Source organism: Triturus cristatus, chromosome 8 (genome assembly GCF_964204655.1).
Source record: "Triturus cristatus chromosome 8, aTriCri1.1, whole genome shotgun sequence".
Taxonomy (NCBI): Eukaryota; Metazoa; Chordata; class Amphibia; order Caudata; family Salamandridae; genus Triturus; species Triturus cristatus.
In genome coordinates, this window is record NC_140591.1 from 25,063,599 (window position 1) to 25,082,361 (window position 18,763).

General features: G+C 49.1%; 1 protein-coding gene across 1 annotated transcript in view; it reads right to left on the minus strand.

Moving 5' to 3' along the window:
- HSF2BP (heat shock transcription factor 2 binding protein) overlaps positions 1–18,763 on the minus strand; it is a 424,586-nt gene that overhangs the window by 351,086 nt on the left and 54,737 nt on the right. The window contains exon 4 of the mRNA XM_085620777.1: positions 7,757–7,906. Coding sequence (XP_085476903.1) covers positions 7,757–7,906 — 150 coding nt within the window. The remainder of the gene's footprint in view (positions 1–7,756; positions 7,907–18,763) is intronic.

Below are 18,763 nucleotides of genomic sequence, written 5' to 3' on the forward strand. Positions count from 1 at the left end.
CTTCCACTTTGCTGCACAGCATGCTCTTGTGGTAGGGTGTCTGGCCTCTTTGATAACATTCATATATTCTGGTGGAAGATTAAGGTAGCCAAACTTTAGGATTTCAGGTCCAAATTGAAAGGTTGAGCTGATTGGGATCTGGATGTCTTATCTCTCTATGGTTCTGAGTAAGAAACTTAGGGGAGATGTTTAGTTTTTGGTGGGGAACTACTGATAGCTCCAACAGAATTGTGAACCAGGGTTGTTGGGCCCATGTGGGAGCAACTAGGATAAGCGTCAGGGAGTGCTGTTTGAGTTTCCGAACCACTAATCGAATGAGTGTGAGAGTTGGAAAAGCATAAGCAAATATCCCTGACCAATTTATCCATAGTGCATTGCCTTTGGACAATGGGTGTGGATGCCTGGACGCGAAGTTTGGGCATTATGCCTTTACGTGGGTGGAGAACAGATCTATATCTGGGAAGCCCCACATCTGAAAGAATGGGAGGAGAACTCGAGGGTGAAGTTCCCATTTGTGTATCTTCTCTAGTTGACGACTGAGCAGATCTGCAACTTGGTTGTCTACTCCTGGAAGATGTTCTGCAAGGAGATATATTTTTTGAGGTATGGCCTGTATCCAGATGCTCTGTGCTAGCTGTGAGAGCTGGAGAGAGTGCGTCCCCCCTTGCTTTTGTATGTAGTACATCGCTGTCATGTTGCTTGTGCGAACCAGGACAGCTTTGCCTACTAAATGAAGTTGGAAAGCTTTCAATGCAAGAAAAATTGCTAGCAGTTCGAGATGGTTTATGTGGAGTTGCTTTTGTTGCAGAGTCCACATGCCCTGAATGGTATGTTTTTTCAGATGTGCTCCTCAACCAGTGAGGGATGCGTCTGCTGTTAGCACTATCTGTGGAAGCGGATCGAGAAATGGCCGCCCCTTGGAAAGGTTTTGTATGTTCCACCACTGCAGAGAGCGAGGAGTATGGCCATCTATCATACTTGATCTAATAACTGACCTTGAGCCTGGTTCCACTGACGTGCTAAGCATTCCTGTAGGGGGCACATTTGAAGTCTTGCATAGGGAACGATTAAAATGCAAGAAGCCATCATTGCGATCAATTGCATGAACACTCTTGTTGGTAATGAGTGTTGAGGCTGAAATTGTGATATTCGATATTCGGAGATGTCCGTCCACCACAAACCTGAGATATGTTCTGTGAGCAGGGTGAATGGGAATATGGGAATATGGAAATAAGCGCTCTTTAAGTCTAGAGTGGATAGAACGTCGGCTTGCTGAAGTAGTGGGAGCACCTGTTGGAGTGTGACCATGTGGAAGTGGTCCGACTGTATGTACAGATTCAGCTGTCTGAGGTCTAGTATAGGCCTGAGAGAGCCGTCCTTTTTGGGGATTAAGAAATACAGGGAGTATACCCCGGTCCCTTGATATATTAATGGGACAGGCTCCTTAGCATGTTTTTCTAACAGAGATAGAACCTCTTGTTTTAAGAGGGTGAGATGTTCCGGTGACATTGCATGTGCTCTTGGAAGAATATTTGAGGGAGTGCTTGTAAGCTCCAGGCAGTAACCATATTGGATAATTTGTAGCACTCACTTGTCTGAGGTGATTGAATTCCAGACAGATAGGAACTGGGAGAGATGTCCCCCGACAGGTGTGGAACGATCGGGGGTAGCGGAGAGAAGTCACTGTTTGTTTGCGGGGGAAGTGCGTGTGGAATTACCTCTACCTCTTCCCCTACCGCTGTTTCCTCTAAAACCTCCTCTAGAATAACCTCTGGACGAGGGGGAGTGGTTGTTGCCCTTGTAAGAGGAGGAGGCATTCTCAGTGGACACAGTTTTTGAGCCACCCCTGTAAAATGAGCAGCGAAACGAACCTCTACTGGTAGGTAACTGTAAAGCCCCCATGGACTTTGCAACCTCAGTGTCTTTTTTTTTAATCTTTTCCAGCAAGGTATCAACAGCTGGGCCGAAAAGATGCTCTTTGTCAAAGGGTTGGTTAAGTATGGATGTTTGCACCTCTGGCTAAAATCCAGAGATTCTGAGCCAAACGCTTCTGCGTAATAGTATACTGGTGTTAATTGCACAATATGCTGTGTCTGCTGCGTCTAGTGCACATTTAATGGAGGTGTTGGTAATGAGTTTACCTTCCTGAATAAGGTCATTAGCCTTAGATTTATATTGGTCAGGCAAGTGTTGCGTGAGTTTTTCTAGCTCATTGTAATGAGCCCTGTCATAACGAGCTAGCAGCGCCTGGGCGTTGGCAATGCGCCAGTTGTTTGCTGCCTGTGAAGCTACTCTTTTGCCTGAGGCATCAATAAGCTTTGACTCCTTGTCAGAAAGAGGGGTCTCTCCTGTGGGTTGCGAGTTAGCTCTCTTGCATGCGTTGGAGACTACAAGAGAGTCTAAGGGCAGCTGACCTTTAATATAAATAGGATCGTAGGAGCTGATTTGCATTTTTTATACACTCTAGGTGTGATTATTCTTGCCCTTACAGGATCCTTAAAGACCTCGTCGGTGTGTTTTAACATGCCTTTCAGCATTGGCAAGGTATGAGTAGTTCTTTGTGAGGAAGAAAGTGTCTCAAAGAGGAAATCCTCTTCTAAAGGCTCTTTATGAAGTTCTACTCCATGATATGAGTAGCCCTGTTAAGGCGCTCGATGTTGTCATCAGTTGGGGAGGGTCTGGAGGGATACACATCTGGGTCATTATCTGAATTTGGATCTGTGTGGTGATCTTCCCAAGCGTCAGTGCCCTGATCCTCATCCCCATCGCCTTCATCCTGTGGGTCAGGTGTAATAGGCCTTGTTGATGAATTAAATGGTGTAATAATCAAGTTAGGATTAGGAGGAGGAGAAGGAGGTAGAATATAAGGAGGAGAAGGGCTAGTGGCCACATTCTTCTTCTTAATAGGGATATGATATGGCAAGTCAGCTTCCCTTTTTTTTTTTAAAATAGTTGCCTGAATATGTCCTGTTTTAGGGGTTATAACCAGCTTTTTCTGTTTCGGGTCGAAATTTGGCTTATTAGATAGAGGCTCTTTGGTGAGAGTGTCTTTCTCTTTCCGTGGAGATTTCGGCGACAAAGGTTTCGGCTCCGAGCCTTTGGGCGTCGATGGTTTTGGCTCTGAGTTTTTGGGCTTGGAGGGTTTCGGCTCGGAGTCTTTGGCCTTTGAGGATCTTGGTTCTGAGACTTTGGCCTTGGAGGATTTCGGCTTCGAGTCTTTGGCCTTGGAAGGTTTCGGCGTCGATTCTTTGGACTTGGAGGGTTTCGGCTCAGAGCCTTTCGGCGTTGAAGGTGGAATCTTCGGTCCCGAAGGTATGTTGACCGATAGATGCTTGGTCTTATGTTTTGTTGCTGAAGGTGTCGGGTCGGCATCAGAGCGGGGCTGGCTCGAGCCTGAGCCAGAAGGCTTCTCATTTTGTTTCTGAGCCGGGCCGGAGGCCTGGTCATCGGAAACGTTTTGTCGGTGTCAACCTGAACCCAAGGTGACGGAGGGACCAGAGCCTTTGCCTTATGTGGAATGTGCACAGGGGGATCTGTACTCACGGTACGCTGACCCGCACTGATGTCTTCCTCTTCTTCCATGTCGGAGTCGGCCTCGGACATGGAGATCTGCTCTTCTTCCTCTGGCTCTTGAGCTGGATGCTGGATGCCGGAATCTTCTCTGATGATGTCCGGAATAGAGTCGCTCTGATGCTGCATTTTGTGACACCGATCATGAAGTGTCTTTTTCGATCGGAATGATCGACATGCGTCGCAGTCCTTCTCGTCGTGTTCCAGGGACAAGCAGAGGTGGCACACTTTGTGCAAGTCGTTGCATGGAAATGTAGCACGACACCCGGGACATTGCTTGAATGGAGTTCGTTCCATCGACTGCTACCGCGGTTGGCACGTGTAGGCCCAACAGCCTGCCTCGAGTTTTCCGATGGAAAGTGAGACGATGCGTGTCGAATGAGGAACCGCGATCGATAACAATACCGTCTAGGGTAGTGGATTGCGCATCAAAGGGGTCCTAAAACGGTACCGAAAGGGAGTGCAGCAATACACATCCGAACCCGATGGCAGAAAAAAAACAATCTAAGGATAGAGTCGATGCCCACGCGCACTAACACCAAAAGGAGGAGTCATCTACCGTGTGACTACAAGACTTCTTCAAACAAAAACGAAGTGCAAACATCCGGACCCAACACCTGATGTTGATCTATGCTAAAGCATATGATCTACAGCTCATATGCCTCGAACATGGTTATCGGTTTTACAGGTAAGTGCCGGATAGGTAAGTACAGGACTTACGAGTGGGAGTTTTGGGGGTTAGGACCAAGGTTCCCCAAGGTCTAGGTAGGCGCTCAAGTTGCACCACCAGCGGCACTGGGGCGGCCGGGTGCAGAGTGCAGGGACCCAATGTTAGCCAAAGGGACTAAGGGGGCCTTCGGTCAGAGACTAACGAGCAGGCAACTCAGGTGTGGGAGCAATGCTCCTGGGGCTAAGGTCAGCACTGTAGTGGTCAACAATCAGCACAGGAGCTGCACCACCAGTGGCACTGGGGCGGTCGGGTGCAGGGTGCCAAGAAGATGTCGGGGACCCTGTGATTTCCAATGGAGTCCTTCGGTTCGGCAAAGTTGCTGCAGGCTCGGGCAGGGAACGTTTCTGAATGCGCCGACCAACTGGAGAGTTAAGTTGGGTACTTGAGGGATGCCTGGATACCGTCAGTTGCGCCACCCAAGTGCAGGTCAGGACCAATGGGTCCCTTGGGGCGTCGTGTACAGGGATGTCTTTTGGCGTTAAGTTTCTTTACCAGCTCCGGTCACGGTCGGGGGCACACTTCAGATTGAGGCTGCAGGCGTCTTATTGAAGCTTGAGGGAGTTCAGAAATCACCAGATACCAGGTCAGAATTGCTGGGAAGACCTCCTTGTGGCGTAGGGCCACTCGCACTTGGGCCGTGGGCATCGAGTGCAGAATCACGGAGTCGCCAGAATCCGGATTCTGTGGGTGCGTCTTGGCTTGAGCAAATCCGGTGCAACGGGGAACAGAGCCTGTTAGGTAAGTACAAGGCAGGTCCTCCGGGCTCTGGGGGTTGCTGGCTGCCGGACTCACCGGAGTTCTCGCTGTAGCAGGTTGAAGGCGGAACAGGCCAGTTGGGAGTCCAAATCAATAGGTGTCCTCTTCTTCCTGGGTCAGCACAGCTCTTTGGTCCTTCTTCTTTCTTGCTCGAATCTGAGGAGGCAAGGTTTAGGGTTGGCCTTAATTACAACATTTTGGGGGTGTTAAAGGGGTGTGCAGGTCAGGACCAATGGGTCCCTTCTTTGGGGTGGGTACACCCCCTATTATGCCGCCCTTCAGTGGGAGGGGACACAAGCCTCTCCCTTATTGGCTGGGTCCCCTCAACTTCAAGATGGGGGGGGGGCTGAGATGTGTGCTTCATTTCGCATTCCCCACCTGAGGGGTGGGGTTGGCAAAGGTGGGCACACCTCTCCTCCTAGCTTGGTTTTCCCGCCAACTGTTCTGCCAAAGTGGGGGGCAGATACGGTGGGAGCCAGTTGCTGGGGGCAGCAAAAGGCAGGGACAGCTTACAACAGCAGTAGGCCTTTGAAGGTTTCCCTTTGTGGACCCAGCTCATCCAGGGGGAGAAGGCATGACACCGCTGCCTAGGATGGGCTTTGTTTCTGAAATCAGAGAGCGGAGGCTCTCTACCCAGGAGTCCAGAAACCTGTCTGGTGGTGGCAAATGGTGGGCAGCCATTCAGGAACCACACCAGGGCTGGTCGTTTTTTAGGGGGCTTGTCTAAGATGCCCTATGAGTGCATTTTACATTCAATCCCACACTGGCATCAGTGTGGGTTAAATGTGCTGAGAGGTTTGCTACCAAACTTCTCAGGTTTTAGTAAAACCATTATGGAGTTGTGGAGTTTGTAATGACCAGCTCCCAGACCATATACTCTTTATGGCTCTACTACTCTTACAATGTTTAAGAATGGACTTGTAGGTACATGGCTCATGCCACTGTACCCTCACCTGAGGGCTAGGGCACCCTGCTAGAGGGGTGATTTACCTAGGCCTTAGGCAGTGGGTTATAGGCATGGCACAGAGGGATGTATGCCATGTAGACTTTTCATTTTTCTCTGCATCAAAATACTTAGCCTGAAATGGTAGTGTGTGGATGTTAAGTTACAGGGCCTCCAAGGGTTGCACAATAGGTGCTGCAGCCCTTAGAGGCCTTCCCTGATCACAGTGCCCTTGGTACCTATGGTACCTTTTACAAGGGGCTTACTTGTGGCCAGAGATGTGCCAATTGTGGGCACAAAGGTACAGTTTTGCGAAAGAAGTCAGGCCTGATTGGCAGGGACCCAGGGCACATCAAGTCAATGTTGCATCAGATGTCAGGCAAAAAGTGGGGGGGGGGGGGGGTAACCATGCAAAAAGGGGCACTTTCTTACAGATATCCCTCCTCCTCCCTCCCTCATATTAAAATTGCATTGTAGCTATGGCTCTCGCAATATTGCGGATAGGATATCAGTCACATTTGTGAGGTAGTAGTCCATCCCCCAACAAGACACTTAAAGGCTCATTCCTTCAGATACAAATATCACCTTAGATCTCTAGACTTTGAGAGGACAGTTGCTTCTCATGTCACTGAGAGAATGCTTGATTTTCTCGACCTGTGAAGCTGGCCCACCTCTCTGGCTTTAGAGAGCAGACTTGATTCTGCAGCACTGGAAAGTACACTCTAGTACTACATTTGAATGGTCAACTCTGGACATCACTACTGAAATCTCCAGTACTGTAAAGCGTGCTTGATTCTTCAGCCCTAAAAGATAACTTTGAGGCTCCTCTTCTCTCCAGAAAGCACTTTAAATTTTCAACATCAGAAAGCATGTTTAACGTCCTGCTCTACAGAGCAGGCAAGAGTCTCCAGCCCCCAACAGCATGCTTGATTCCACAACCCCAGCGAACATTGCACAACAACCTTAAATCTTAACATTCGAAGATCATGTACCTACCCACAATGTTAACATGATCAGACTAGGAGACAGACTACATTCTCCAGGGAAATACTGGCTTCTTAAAGAAAAAACACTCTGTGATGCTGTCACTACAGAACTACGCATGTCTGTGCAGCACAACAACCCAGGAGTTCACAGAACACCGATCCTCCAAAAGCTACCCGTGAACTTACTTAGCATAAATCTACCACTGGAGAATAAACACAGACAAGACTCTATATTTCAAAACCCATCAGTAATTAAAGAAAGACAGTAAATACGAAATCAAGATTCGAACATGGGAGGTACCAAAGCCCAGTAAGATTTACAGCCACACCACAGGCAGCCATGCCTCCAAGGCTACATGAGGTGGTCCAAGAATAACAGAGTGATATGCGGGTAAGCACTAACAGCATCCTTCCTCTCCACAAAAAGAAAAAGAACCTCCACAAATTTGGTACCTGAAACTTACTCTCTTGGAAGACCAATTTAACCACCCACCAGTAAACAAGCCCTAGAGGAGTTCCAAGCTCACAGCTCTAATGTGCCCCAATGGGGTAGAGAAAGAGGTGTGATTATTGCTCCATGCAGCTAGAAGGGTGACCCCCATATCTGCCAGAGAACTCCATCCTACAGAAAGAAAGAGCAGTTTGATGCTGCCAAATTGGTGAACAAACTCGGAGCAAAATGACTCGTGCACACACCAGAGCAAATTAAAACCTGGACATTAACTTAAACATGCTGTAGAACAGTTTCTGAATGCATTAAAATGCCCTTACTGCTCCCACTATGTTTTTCACAACATCTTCATTGTTGGAAACACCCCAGAGAAGGGTGCATGCTGCAGCTCCCATCTCAGTGCAGTATTCTGCCTGCTGCAGTAATTGTTGCCGTGCCTCATTCAGCTGCTGTCTCAGGACCAGTTTCTCCTAAGGAACAAAACAGATATGACACTGATGAATGTCTGAGTTTGTTTAAAGCACATTATAGGCTATTTCTCTAGGTCCCCGGAGAATCTGTGGTTACTGAGTAGTGTTCTTTGTGAGTGCTGCATTTCACCAATGATGTGCCAGGCAACTGGGTTCAACCGCACTTCAAGTCGCCACCAGGTCGTCTGTCCTCCATTCACTTTGTAGTCACTGTCCCAAGCGGCATTTGCGCCTCTTCCATCCGTCCATCCACACACTCCCTCATCACTACTTGTTCCTCTCCTTGCTCGTTAATCCAGTCAAAACTGAATGATTATAAAAGCAGGGTTTTATATAAACTCACAGTGTAAGTTTTTTTTATATAAAGCAATGACATGCCCTAAACATAAAGGGCCCAGAAAAAAAGTGTGTGCAAGAATGTTGCATAGAATCTCACTATGTTTGACAAGGATTCCGAATTGGGGACTGGTCACACCCTAAAACCTTCATTTCTGTTGCCTTTGCTTTCCTCTCTCATCTTCCCTCCACCAGCTCTTCTCCCCTGGGGTGCTTAAAGGCCGTCCAACAGCAGCACTAAACAAGCATTGAACACAAACTATCTTCTCCCTCTCCATTCGTACTCCTTCCTCTCTCATGCGCATGCGCCCTTCTCATCTCTTTTGCAGTGCTTGAGGTTGACTTAGGACAACACTGGGGCTATGCAAAGATGGCCTTACAAGAACCTTGATATGACTCCGCCACCTGTGCGCGTCATATAATTGCACCCGCCACATCCCTGTCGGTCACTCCCCGATTGACTTCTACCTGTGATTTTAAACTGTTGTTATTTCCTTTTCAGCCTGCAATAATTTCTACAAGTAACAATCATTATAATGTTCTTTAGCTCAGAAACGTCAATGGCGCGTTATTGCCACTGTTTTATATATTAAATGACACAGGATTCGTTTTATTGTAACCATGAGCATAAATTGTGTAAGGATAGGATAGGATAAATATTTATAAAGTGCACTAAAAACGGTGTCAAGGCGCTGAGCTAAAAGGAAGAGAGACTAGAATCAGCCAGCTAAGAGGCAAAGAGCCAGGTCTTTAATCAATCAATCACATAATTCGTAAAGCGCACTACATGCCCGTGAGGGTTTCAAGATGCTGGGGTGCTGCTGCTATTGGTCGAGGAGCCAGGTCTTGAGTTGTCTCCTGAAGGTCAGCAGGTCTTCGGTTTGTCGCAGGTAGAGGGGGAGGGTGTTCCAGGTCCTGACGGCGCGATGGGAGAAGGATCTGCCTCCGGAAGTAGTTCTCCGGATGCGTCGGACCGTGGCCAGGGCGTGGTCAGCGGAGCGGAGTTTCCTGTTGGGTACGTAGAAGGAGAGTCGACTGTTGAGATAGGCTGGGCCGGTTTTGTGGAGTGCCTTGTGTGCGTGGATCAGGAGCTTGAAGGAGATTCTTTTGTCGACGGGGAGCCAGTGCAGGTTCCTCAGGTGGGGGGTGATGTGGTCTCAGCGTGGGACGTTGAGCTTCCTGAAGGTCTGGAGTGAATCCGCTGTGGTGATAGAGGGGGGCAAAGAATTCCAACGTTTAGCGGCCGCCACAGAAAAAGAGCGACCACCCCATTTGGACCTGCGAAATCTAGGAGAAACAAGTTTTCTTTGAGTGGAGGATCTCAAGGCTCTGCCAGGAGTGTACCAATGGAACAAGGTTTTGAGATGTGATGAGCCTATGCAGTGCATAGATTTGTACACCAAGTTCAGAGCCTTTAAGGTGATGTGCTTCCTAATCGGGAGCCAATGCAAGGCACGGATACCTTCCCTGGCGGACTAGTGTTTAAGGATGTTAAGAATAAGTCTCACCGCAGCGTTTTGCACCACCTGAAGCTTGTGCAAAGAGCCTATGCTGGCATTGAGGTATAATGCATTGCAGTAGTCTAACCGAGAGGTCACTAGTGCAATGATGGTGGGCCGATGTAATTCCGAGGGAATGTATGGCAGCACATTCTTCAAAGTTTTAAGAATGTAGAAGCAGGTGCTAACTGTGCGATTCACCTGGGCATCGAAATACAGGCTTTCATCAAAGAGGACTCCCAGATTTCTGGCCATTTTCACTGGGACAGGAATGGGACCGCAGATTTCAGCCACCAGGAAGCAGACCAAATTGAGGTTTGGGGGCCGAAAACCAACACTTCGGTTTTGTCCGTGTTGATTTTAAGAGAGTTGTCCTTCATCCATCATATGATGCTGGTCATACATTGATTGTAAGGTATATTTCATTTAAACTACTTAGCAACACAGCACCATGTTATGGTGGACATCAAATACATAAGTTGTATAGCATTCCATCACCTTTAAAGCTAATTTGTTTTATGTTTTCCCTAAAATTATGTAAGCCGCGCCAAACTCTACTCGCCAGGAGGAGGGGTGAGGGGGGGTTTGCTGAGCTGTCGCTTTTTATGCATCTGGCTCACCCCGTGCTTCCTCTGAAATGATATGGACTTTGCAATGTCAGTGGTTAACAAAACGCACAGATCAATACAGCTGTGTAGGGCAATCAGGAGAGATATGTTGGAGTTGGTGACTGTGAAGGAGAGCTCATTTAAAGCGTCAGTACGGCTCCCCTCGGCAGGAAGAGGGCTCTGGGGTTGGGGCAGGTAGCTCAGCTTCAGTACCTGAGTTTACAGATTCATAATCCAAAATATATTCGCACATGATGGTACACTACTCAGCCAGCTTATTTGATTACAATTTGTAAATTAATTCACCCAAAGTTGCTAATTGTTGTTTGATGACATTGTGGTGAATGCCCTGCAATCTGATTGCACCAGGCACCTGCTCTAAACACACACACACACACAGGCTCTCCCTGATCGGCTCTTCTTGGAGCTACAGTGATCTTAGGGTATTGCTCATTTTTGTAGGCACAGACGCGTTCCGTCGTGTACGTCAAAAAATAACTTTTAGTTCATCTGGAAGTTTGCTGGAGGCAGTCAGTCCTCGGTAGGCATTGCAGCTCATATGTTTGTTGGCTGCGGGAATGGAGGCGGGGGGAACTCGACTAGTCTTGCATGTCGGAACTGAAGTCTATCTTTATGTGATTGACTTTTGCATGAGGTGGTTACTGCAGTAAACAGGGCGGCAGTTCCTGTGCAGCAGTCGAGAAAGACTTCAGCAGTTTTTTAGTTTTAAACAGTGTAACTTTTCTCCGGAGGATGTTGGTTGACCTGTTTGAAGTTCGATTCTTAGAGGGGTTTCAAAAGATGTGGAACTCAGCCTTATTACCCTATTACCACCAGCACACTTCCAGCGAGAGCTGGCCCTGCGGGTGACGGTCACCTCACTGGATCTGGTTATTGGAGCAATGGTCCCTCTGCGCTGTCCCCGTCCCTACAAGCTGGTTCGCTCGCCTCCGACCGTTTACACCTCCATTTGTTATTATCATTTTTTATAAAGAATGGGCTCACCACACTGAGATTGGCATTGCTATTTCACACTCGGAGAGGAGTTGAAAATTCCTCACACAACAATTAATTTCGGGATGTACCCACTGTAAATGGATTCGAACATATTAATTGTTTAAAAAATAGCATTTGAATGCACTGTCTTGAGTTAGGAAAAACTGTATAGGCGATTGAATGCAATTTTTTCTGATTTTTGTTGGGAATGGAATCATTAGTTCCCCAATTTGTCATGGTGTTTGTTTGGTGCTCTTTGGCCAATTATATTTCATCCTAGTTGATTGTTTTTGAATCATCAATTTCATGCTCGAAGTGCCGCTCTTGTACCTGGTTTTAATTGGTTATAATGATGCACGTGAATGTTAGGATTTAGCCCATATATATTGCTAATGGTATGTGATTAAGACTAAATTAAATGTTTCCTGTGTTGTGAATTTACTCAACCTTTGCTAAATGCTTGCTACAGTTTCTTCCACGAAGATTTGAAAGCCTGCTTCCAAATGTGCTTTCTACCTTGGACTAGGGCTGAAGAGGCTGCCATGACGATGCAGGTCTCTCAGAATCTCCCAATCTATTGCCTGGACACATACACAGCCCACCCATTGTTTACTATCGGTTGGCTTCATCACTCAGTCCCTTCCTTCGGTTTGGTTAGCGGGTGCCAGTTTTAGTCCATGCTTATGAGAAGCAAGGCTGGCAGTAAAAGAGGTGCAATTACTGCCAGCCTTGTTTCTCTCAAGCAAGGACTTTAAGTGCAAAGTGCGTGTTTATGCATGGCTTGCAGGTTTTTAAAACACATAAAAAAAGGCATTGTCATTTACAATGCCAATAGCATAAACTCTTGCAAAAGCAAACCTATTGCATTGCAAATGCTTGTTTTGGTTTGCGGCTTGTGGTTTGAACAGAGAGAACACGTTTGAATCTTCTGGTTTTTTTTATATTGGCGTTCTCAGTTTTGGGAGTGTTGTTGAAGTTATGTGTTAGTAGAGATCCCTGCTAGACTTGGAGAGCCACAGACCTCTATTCTTGTGAGTTTGAGGCTTCATGCTCATACTTATTTTCTTTTCTTTTGGACTTTTACTAGTGTCGGATTATACGGACACCTTCTGCTTATATGCCCAAAATTCGAAACCCTTGACAGATGATCTTATGCTTGACCCATGTTAGAGTAGAGAAGGGTAGCTTCTTTATTTAACAGCTGTTAATTTTTATGATTCTATATCTTATTCTACTACATCTTAACCAACCAAGATATTTTACTTTGCCTATTGCACTAAAGTACTTACTGAACCCGACTGTGGCTTGAATATTGACTGGAATGATTAGCAATCCAAATAAAATCCTTCAATCCTACTTATCGAATCCTGGTTCTTATTGTGGAGTCACACAGGCTTCACATAAATAGTAATGTGGATGTTTTCTCCCTTTCAATGCTTAATGTCACCTATTAAGGTTCATCTAATCTGTCAGTATAGTCTTCAACAACTTGGGTAAGTGAGCAAACCTGAACAAGGCCCAGAGCGCTCCAGCACCTTATACAAAGAATCCCAGGATTGCGTATTCTGTCTGGATGCAGAGAGAAGTTTCCAGCATAGGCAACAGATTAGCCAGAGCGTGGTATTGCAGTCAATACATAAACTCAAAGTCGCAGCTCCTCTGTTTCTCGTTGCCACTGCCATGGAGCTGTCCACTTTCGAAAAGAAAAATGCACTATATCAGAATTAGTTCCCCCTACATCTGGGGCTATCCCTGAGTTCAAGTGGACAGTTGGTTGAGGAACAACTCCCCCAAGACTAGCTATAAGCAATAAGCGATCTTTTGGCTTATGCTGTGTTCACCTTTTATCTCAAGGGGACCTTCCAACCAGGTGACGAAGATGTCCAGAGGCAGAAATCTAGGCTGGCTAGTCTGGAAAGGCTAGGACGATACCTTCAGGACTGAGGAAACCCCTATGCGGCTTCAAGTCAAGTGAATCAGATGCAAGCGCCATACCATGCTTTTAATCACCTTTCTCCAAGCCGCAACTATGCACACTAACAGAATTCCATTTGAACCTTTCCCTGTCGAGGGGTCTCTAGTGGTGCCAAGGTCCCTGTCCCTGCAAATGGACTTAATCAATCAATCAATCAGTACATTTATATAGCGCGCTACTCACACGCGAGGGTCTCAAGGCGCTGGGGTGGGGGGTGCTGCTACTGCTCGAATAGCCAGGTCTTGAGGTGTTTCCTGAAGGTGAGATGGTCCTCTGTCAGTTGTAGGTGTGCGGGGAGGGAGTTCCATGTTTTGGCTGCCAGGTAGGAGAATGATCTTCCTCCGGTGGTGGTTCTGCGTATCCGTGGGACGGTGGCGAGGGCGAGGTTGGCGGAGCGGAGCTGGCGGGTGGGGGTGTAGAACGAGAGGTGGCTGTTGAGGTATTCGGGGCCCATGTCGTGGAGCGCATTGTGTGCGTGGGTGAGGAGCCTGAACGTGATCCTCTTGCTGAAGGGGAGTCAGTGCAGGTTTATCAGGTGGGCGGATATGTGGCTGTGGCGAGGAATGTCGAGGATGAGTCGTGCGGAGGCGTTCTGTATGCGTTGGAGCCGTTTCTGAAGTTTGGCAGTTGTTCCTGCGTATAGCGCGTTTCCGTAGTCCAGTCGGCTGTTGACGGGGGCCTGGGTGACGGTCTTTCTGGTTTCGGTGGGGATCCACCGGAAGATTTTTCGGAGCATGCGCAGGGTGTTGAAGCAAGAGGATGAGACGGCGTTGACTTGCTTGGTCATCGTGAGGGAGGAGTCCAGGATGAATCCCAGGTTGCGTGCGTGGTTCGTGGGTGTCGGTGCGGTGCCCAGCGCTGTGGGCCACCAGGAGTCGTCCCAGGCAGATGGGGATTGACCGAGGATGAGGACTTCCTTCTTGTCTGAGTTCAGCTTCAGGCGACTGAGCTTCATCCATTCTGCGACGTCTTTCATCCCTTCCTGGAGGTTGGTTTTGGCGGTGGCTGGGTCTTTGGTGAGGGAGATTATAAGCTAGGTGTCGTCGGCGTAGGAGATGATGTTCATGTTGTGTTTGCGTGCGATGGCGGCGAGGGGGCTCATGTAGATATTGAAGAGGGTTGGGCTGAGCGAGGAACCTTGGGGTACGCCGCAGATGATTTTGGTGGCCTCTGAGCGGAAGGGAGGGAGGCGGACTCTCTGGGTTCTATTGGAGAGGAACGAGGTGATCCAGTCCAGGGTCTTTCCTTGGATTCCAGTGTTGAAGAGGCGGGTTATTAGGGTGCGATGGCATACGGTGTCAAAGGCTGCCGAGAGGTCTAGGAGGATGAGAGCGGTTGTTTCTCCGTTGTCCATCAGGGTCCTGATGTCGTCGATGGCTGCTATGAGGGCGGTCTCGGTGCTGTTGTTGGCTCGAAATCCGGACTCGGACGGGTCGAGCGAGTTGTTTGCCTCGAGGAATGCAGACAGCTGTTTATTGACGGTCTTCTCAATGACTTTAGCCGGGAAGGGCAGAAGAGAGATGGGGCAGAATTTCTTGAGGTCTTTGGGGTCCGCTGTGGGTTTCTCTAGAAGGGCGTTGATTTCTGCGTGCTTCCAGCTCTCAGGGAAGGTGGCTGACGTGAAGGAGTTGTTTATGACGTTCCGGAGGTGGGGTGCGATGATGATGTCGGTTTTGTTGAAGATATGATGTGGGCATGGGTCAGAGGGGGAGCCAGAGTGGATGGTGTTCATTACGTAGGTGGTGTCTTCAGTGCTGATGTGGGTCCAGGCGCTGAGGGTGGTGGTGGGCGTTGTTGGTTCGGTGACTGGAGGCGAAGTCTGGGGTCCGAAGCTGTTGTGTATGTCTGCGATCTTGCGGTGGAAGTACGTGGCGAGGGAGTTGCAGAGGTCTTGTGACGGTGTGATGTCGTTGTTGTTGGCGCTGAGGTTGGAGAGCTCTTTGACGATGCTGAAGAGTTCCTTGCTGTTGTGGGTGTTGCTGTCGAGCCGCTCTTTGAACGATGACCTTTTGGTGGTGCGGATCAGCTGGTGGTGTTCGCGAGTGGCGTTCTTGAGGGCTGTCATGTTTTCTGTAGTCCGTTCGTGGCGCCAGGTTTTTTCGAGGGTACAGCAGGATTTCTTTGATTCTTTGAGGGCGTCTGTGAACCATGAGGTTTTCCTGTTGCCAGTCATGCAAGGGGGTTTCTTCAGTGGGGCGAGGTCGTCGGCGCAGTTGGTGATCCACTGTGCGAGGTTGTGGGCTGCGTCGCTGGTGTCAGCGGTGTTGGCTGGCAGGCTCAGCGATGAGAGGAGCTGGTCTGTGATGATTTTGCTCCAGCTTCTGCGGGGGATTTGTTGCGTACGGTGGTGGGATGTATTCTTTTGGAAGGTGAAGTGGATGCATCTGTGGTCGGTCCAGTGTAGTCCGGTGGAGTGGCTGAAGGAGACGTGGTTGCTGGCGGAGAAGATGGGGTCGAGCGTGTGGCCAGCGAGGTGGGTGGGGGTGTTCACCAGTTGCTTGAGTCCGAGGTTGGCGAGGTTGGCGAGCAGGGTGGTGGTGTTGTTGTCGCTGTTGTTCTCCAGGTGGAAGTCCCCTAGGAGGATGTATTCTGGTGAGGCTAGGGCGTGCGGGCTGATGAAGTCGGTGATGGTTTCGCTGAATTGTGTGCGCGGACCCGGGGGTCTGTCGATGAGCGTTCCTCTAAGGGTGGTCTTGGGGTTGGTGTGAATCTGGAAGTGTAGGTGTTCGGCGGCGGAGAGTGTGTCTTCGGTGTTGGTCGTGATGTTGATGATGTTCTTGTAGACGACGGCGATTCCTCCTCCGGTTTGGTTGACGCGGTCCTTCCGGGTGATCTTGTAGCCTTCCGGGATGGCTATGGCGATGTCGGGGGCCGAGGAGGCGTTCATCCAGGTTTCCGTGAGGAAGGCAACGTCTGGTGCTGTTGTGTCGAGGAGGTCCCAAAGTTCGACGGCGTGCTTGTGGACGAAGCGGGTGTTGAGGGGGATGCATTTGAGGTGGTTGTTGTCGGTGCTTGGTCCGGCGGGCGGGGGGAATGTTCGGAGGCAGGTGAATTTGCAAGCTTGGCAGGTGAAGGGTCCCTGGGTGCGGCTCGGGGTGGCTCAGTTGCAGGTGGGTGGTCGTCCGGTGTTGAGTGCGTTGAGGGCGGCGGGGTCGTATCTCAGTCGATGCTTCTGGCTCCAGCGGGGGCCAGGGGCACTGGCGCTGGGCGCGGTCCAGGCGCGGACGGGCTTGCCTTTGGCGCGCCGGCGGCGCACCCGCTGCGCGGCCTCCATATGAGGGGTAGAGGGAGGGAGGAGCAGCTGGGAGGTGGGAGCGGGGCGGCCAATGGGAGTCAAGGGGGCGGGGCCGCAGGGACGCAGCGGCGGGAAAGAAAACGGCGGGGAAACGGAGGCAGCGGGGACAGCGAGAAAGGGGGCACAAATGTGGAAACCGAGCACAGGGGTACAAAAAGGGCACTAAAGGCAAGAGTGGCACAGGGGGGAGAGAAAGGGGGCACCAATGTGGAAAACGTGCACAGGGGTACAAGAAAAGGGTACAAAAGGCAAGAGTGGCACAGGGGGGGCAATCAAGGGAACAATAACAACAAAAACCAAGACGAGCAGACAATCAAGAACGGCAAACACAGTACTTAGCCGGGTTAGAGGCGGCTAACAAGGGCGGCAGTGGCAGCAGGAACCACGACACACAGGGGGCTGCGTGGCGGTGAGGGGAGCGACCTACCTGATGGCAGGGTCAAAGGTCGCTCTCTCTATCGCTGTGCGGCCTCCATATGAGGGGCAGAGGGAGGGAGGAGCAGCTGGGAGGTGGGAGCGGGGCGGCCAATGGGAGTCGAGGGGGCGGGGCCGCAGGGACGCAGCGGCGGGAAAGAAAAAGGCGGGGGAAACAGAGGCAGCGGGGACAGCGAGAAAGGGGGCACAAATGTGGAAACCGAGCACAGGGGTACAAAAAGGGTACAAAAGGCAAGAGTGGCACGAGGGAGAGAAAGGGGGCTCAAATGTGGAAAACGCGCACAGGGGTACAAAAAGAGGGTACAAAAGGCAAGAGTGGCACAGGGGGGCAATCAAGGGAAGAATAACAACAACAACCAAGACGAGCAGACAATCAAGAACGGCAAACACAGTACTTTGCCTGGTTAGAGGCGGCTAACAAGGGCGGCAGTAGCAGCAGGAACCAGGACACACAGGGGGCTGCGTGGCGGTGAGGGGAGCGACCTACCTGGTGGCAGGGTCAAAGGTCACTCGCACTGACACTACAGCTTCCTCCCCAACCTCAGTATATGTGACTGCTGCAGAGCAAGAAGGGTCAGGCAACACAGTGCCCCTCTGTGCCTCCTTTAAACCCCTGTAGGAGAGGATCAAAGAGGCTAAATAAGCTATTAAACTGTCTTGTTAAGACTGCTGAATGTGAAGGTGCTGCTCTTTCTAAAAGTGTTGGATTAGCACTTAGGATGTGTTCCTTGATAAGTTCCCCTATGTCCAAGACACAGATAAATTATACAGGAACAGAGGTATACATTTAGAAGAATTCTGATTCCATAAAACGTTTCAAGGTTACTGAGAATATTACAGTTTAACATCAACAAAGTCTCGGACATAATATTTACGATGACGGGTACTAACTGAACTTGACATTCTACCCAACACCACACTCCAACAGTAAGCCTAACTGTTCCAATGCGCTACCCTTAAATGTCACAGATATAGAGGAGGCCTCTGGCATTTCAGTGAGCTAGCAATGAACTTCGTAACATACTTGTGCAAGGATTGCTCGGCTGCCCTTTAGTCACACAACTTACACGACAGAATCAAACCCAGGCCAAAAAGGTTAATATACTGTGAGAATGGACCAGTTGCTATAAACATGATGCTCAGTTAAACAGGGTTAAGGAGACTCCAAATAGGGTCTAGGAGTTTAAACAGAGTCTGTAGGAAACTACTAAGAACGTCAACTAACTTAAGAGTAAGATGCAGGTAGTGAAAATGGGCAATTGGCAGAAGGACCCACATGATCTGGGCACCTGCTGGTTTCTTTAGTTTACATGGAGCAACTGAAATTATGGTTTTATATGACCCTGATTTCAAACTCCAATATCTCAAATACCATACATACTGCAGAGATGGATAAAACGGTTGCGGGATGCCAACTGTACTCAATCAAGAGAATATTATCCTAATGTCTAAGATGAGAAGGAACAACTGTGTTCTATCGGCCTGAAAATGAGCAGAGACCAACTCACACAAGGTGATGAATAGTACGGAGTGGTTCACTGTCAATCCTCCAGAGTTCCAAGCTGCTGATGTTAAATTTCTTAGGCCACTCCTGGTCAACTATTTTATGAGATTATCATATTGTCAGAATCACGGTTTTATTGGAGAATTGGCTGGACTACGATGCTGTCCCATCTCACCCACTGTGAACAGCAAGAAGGTTAAACGTCACTA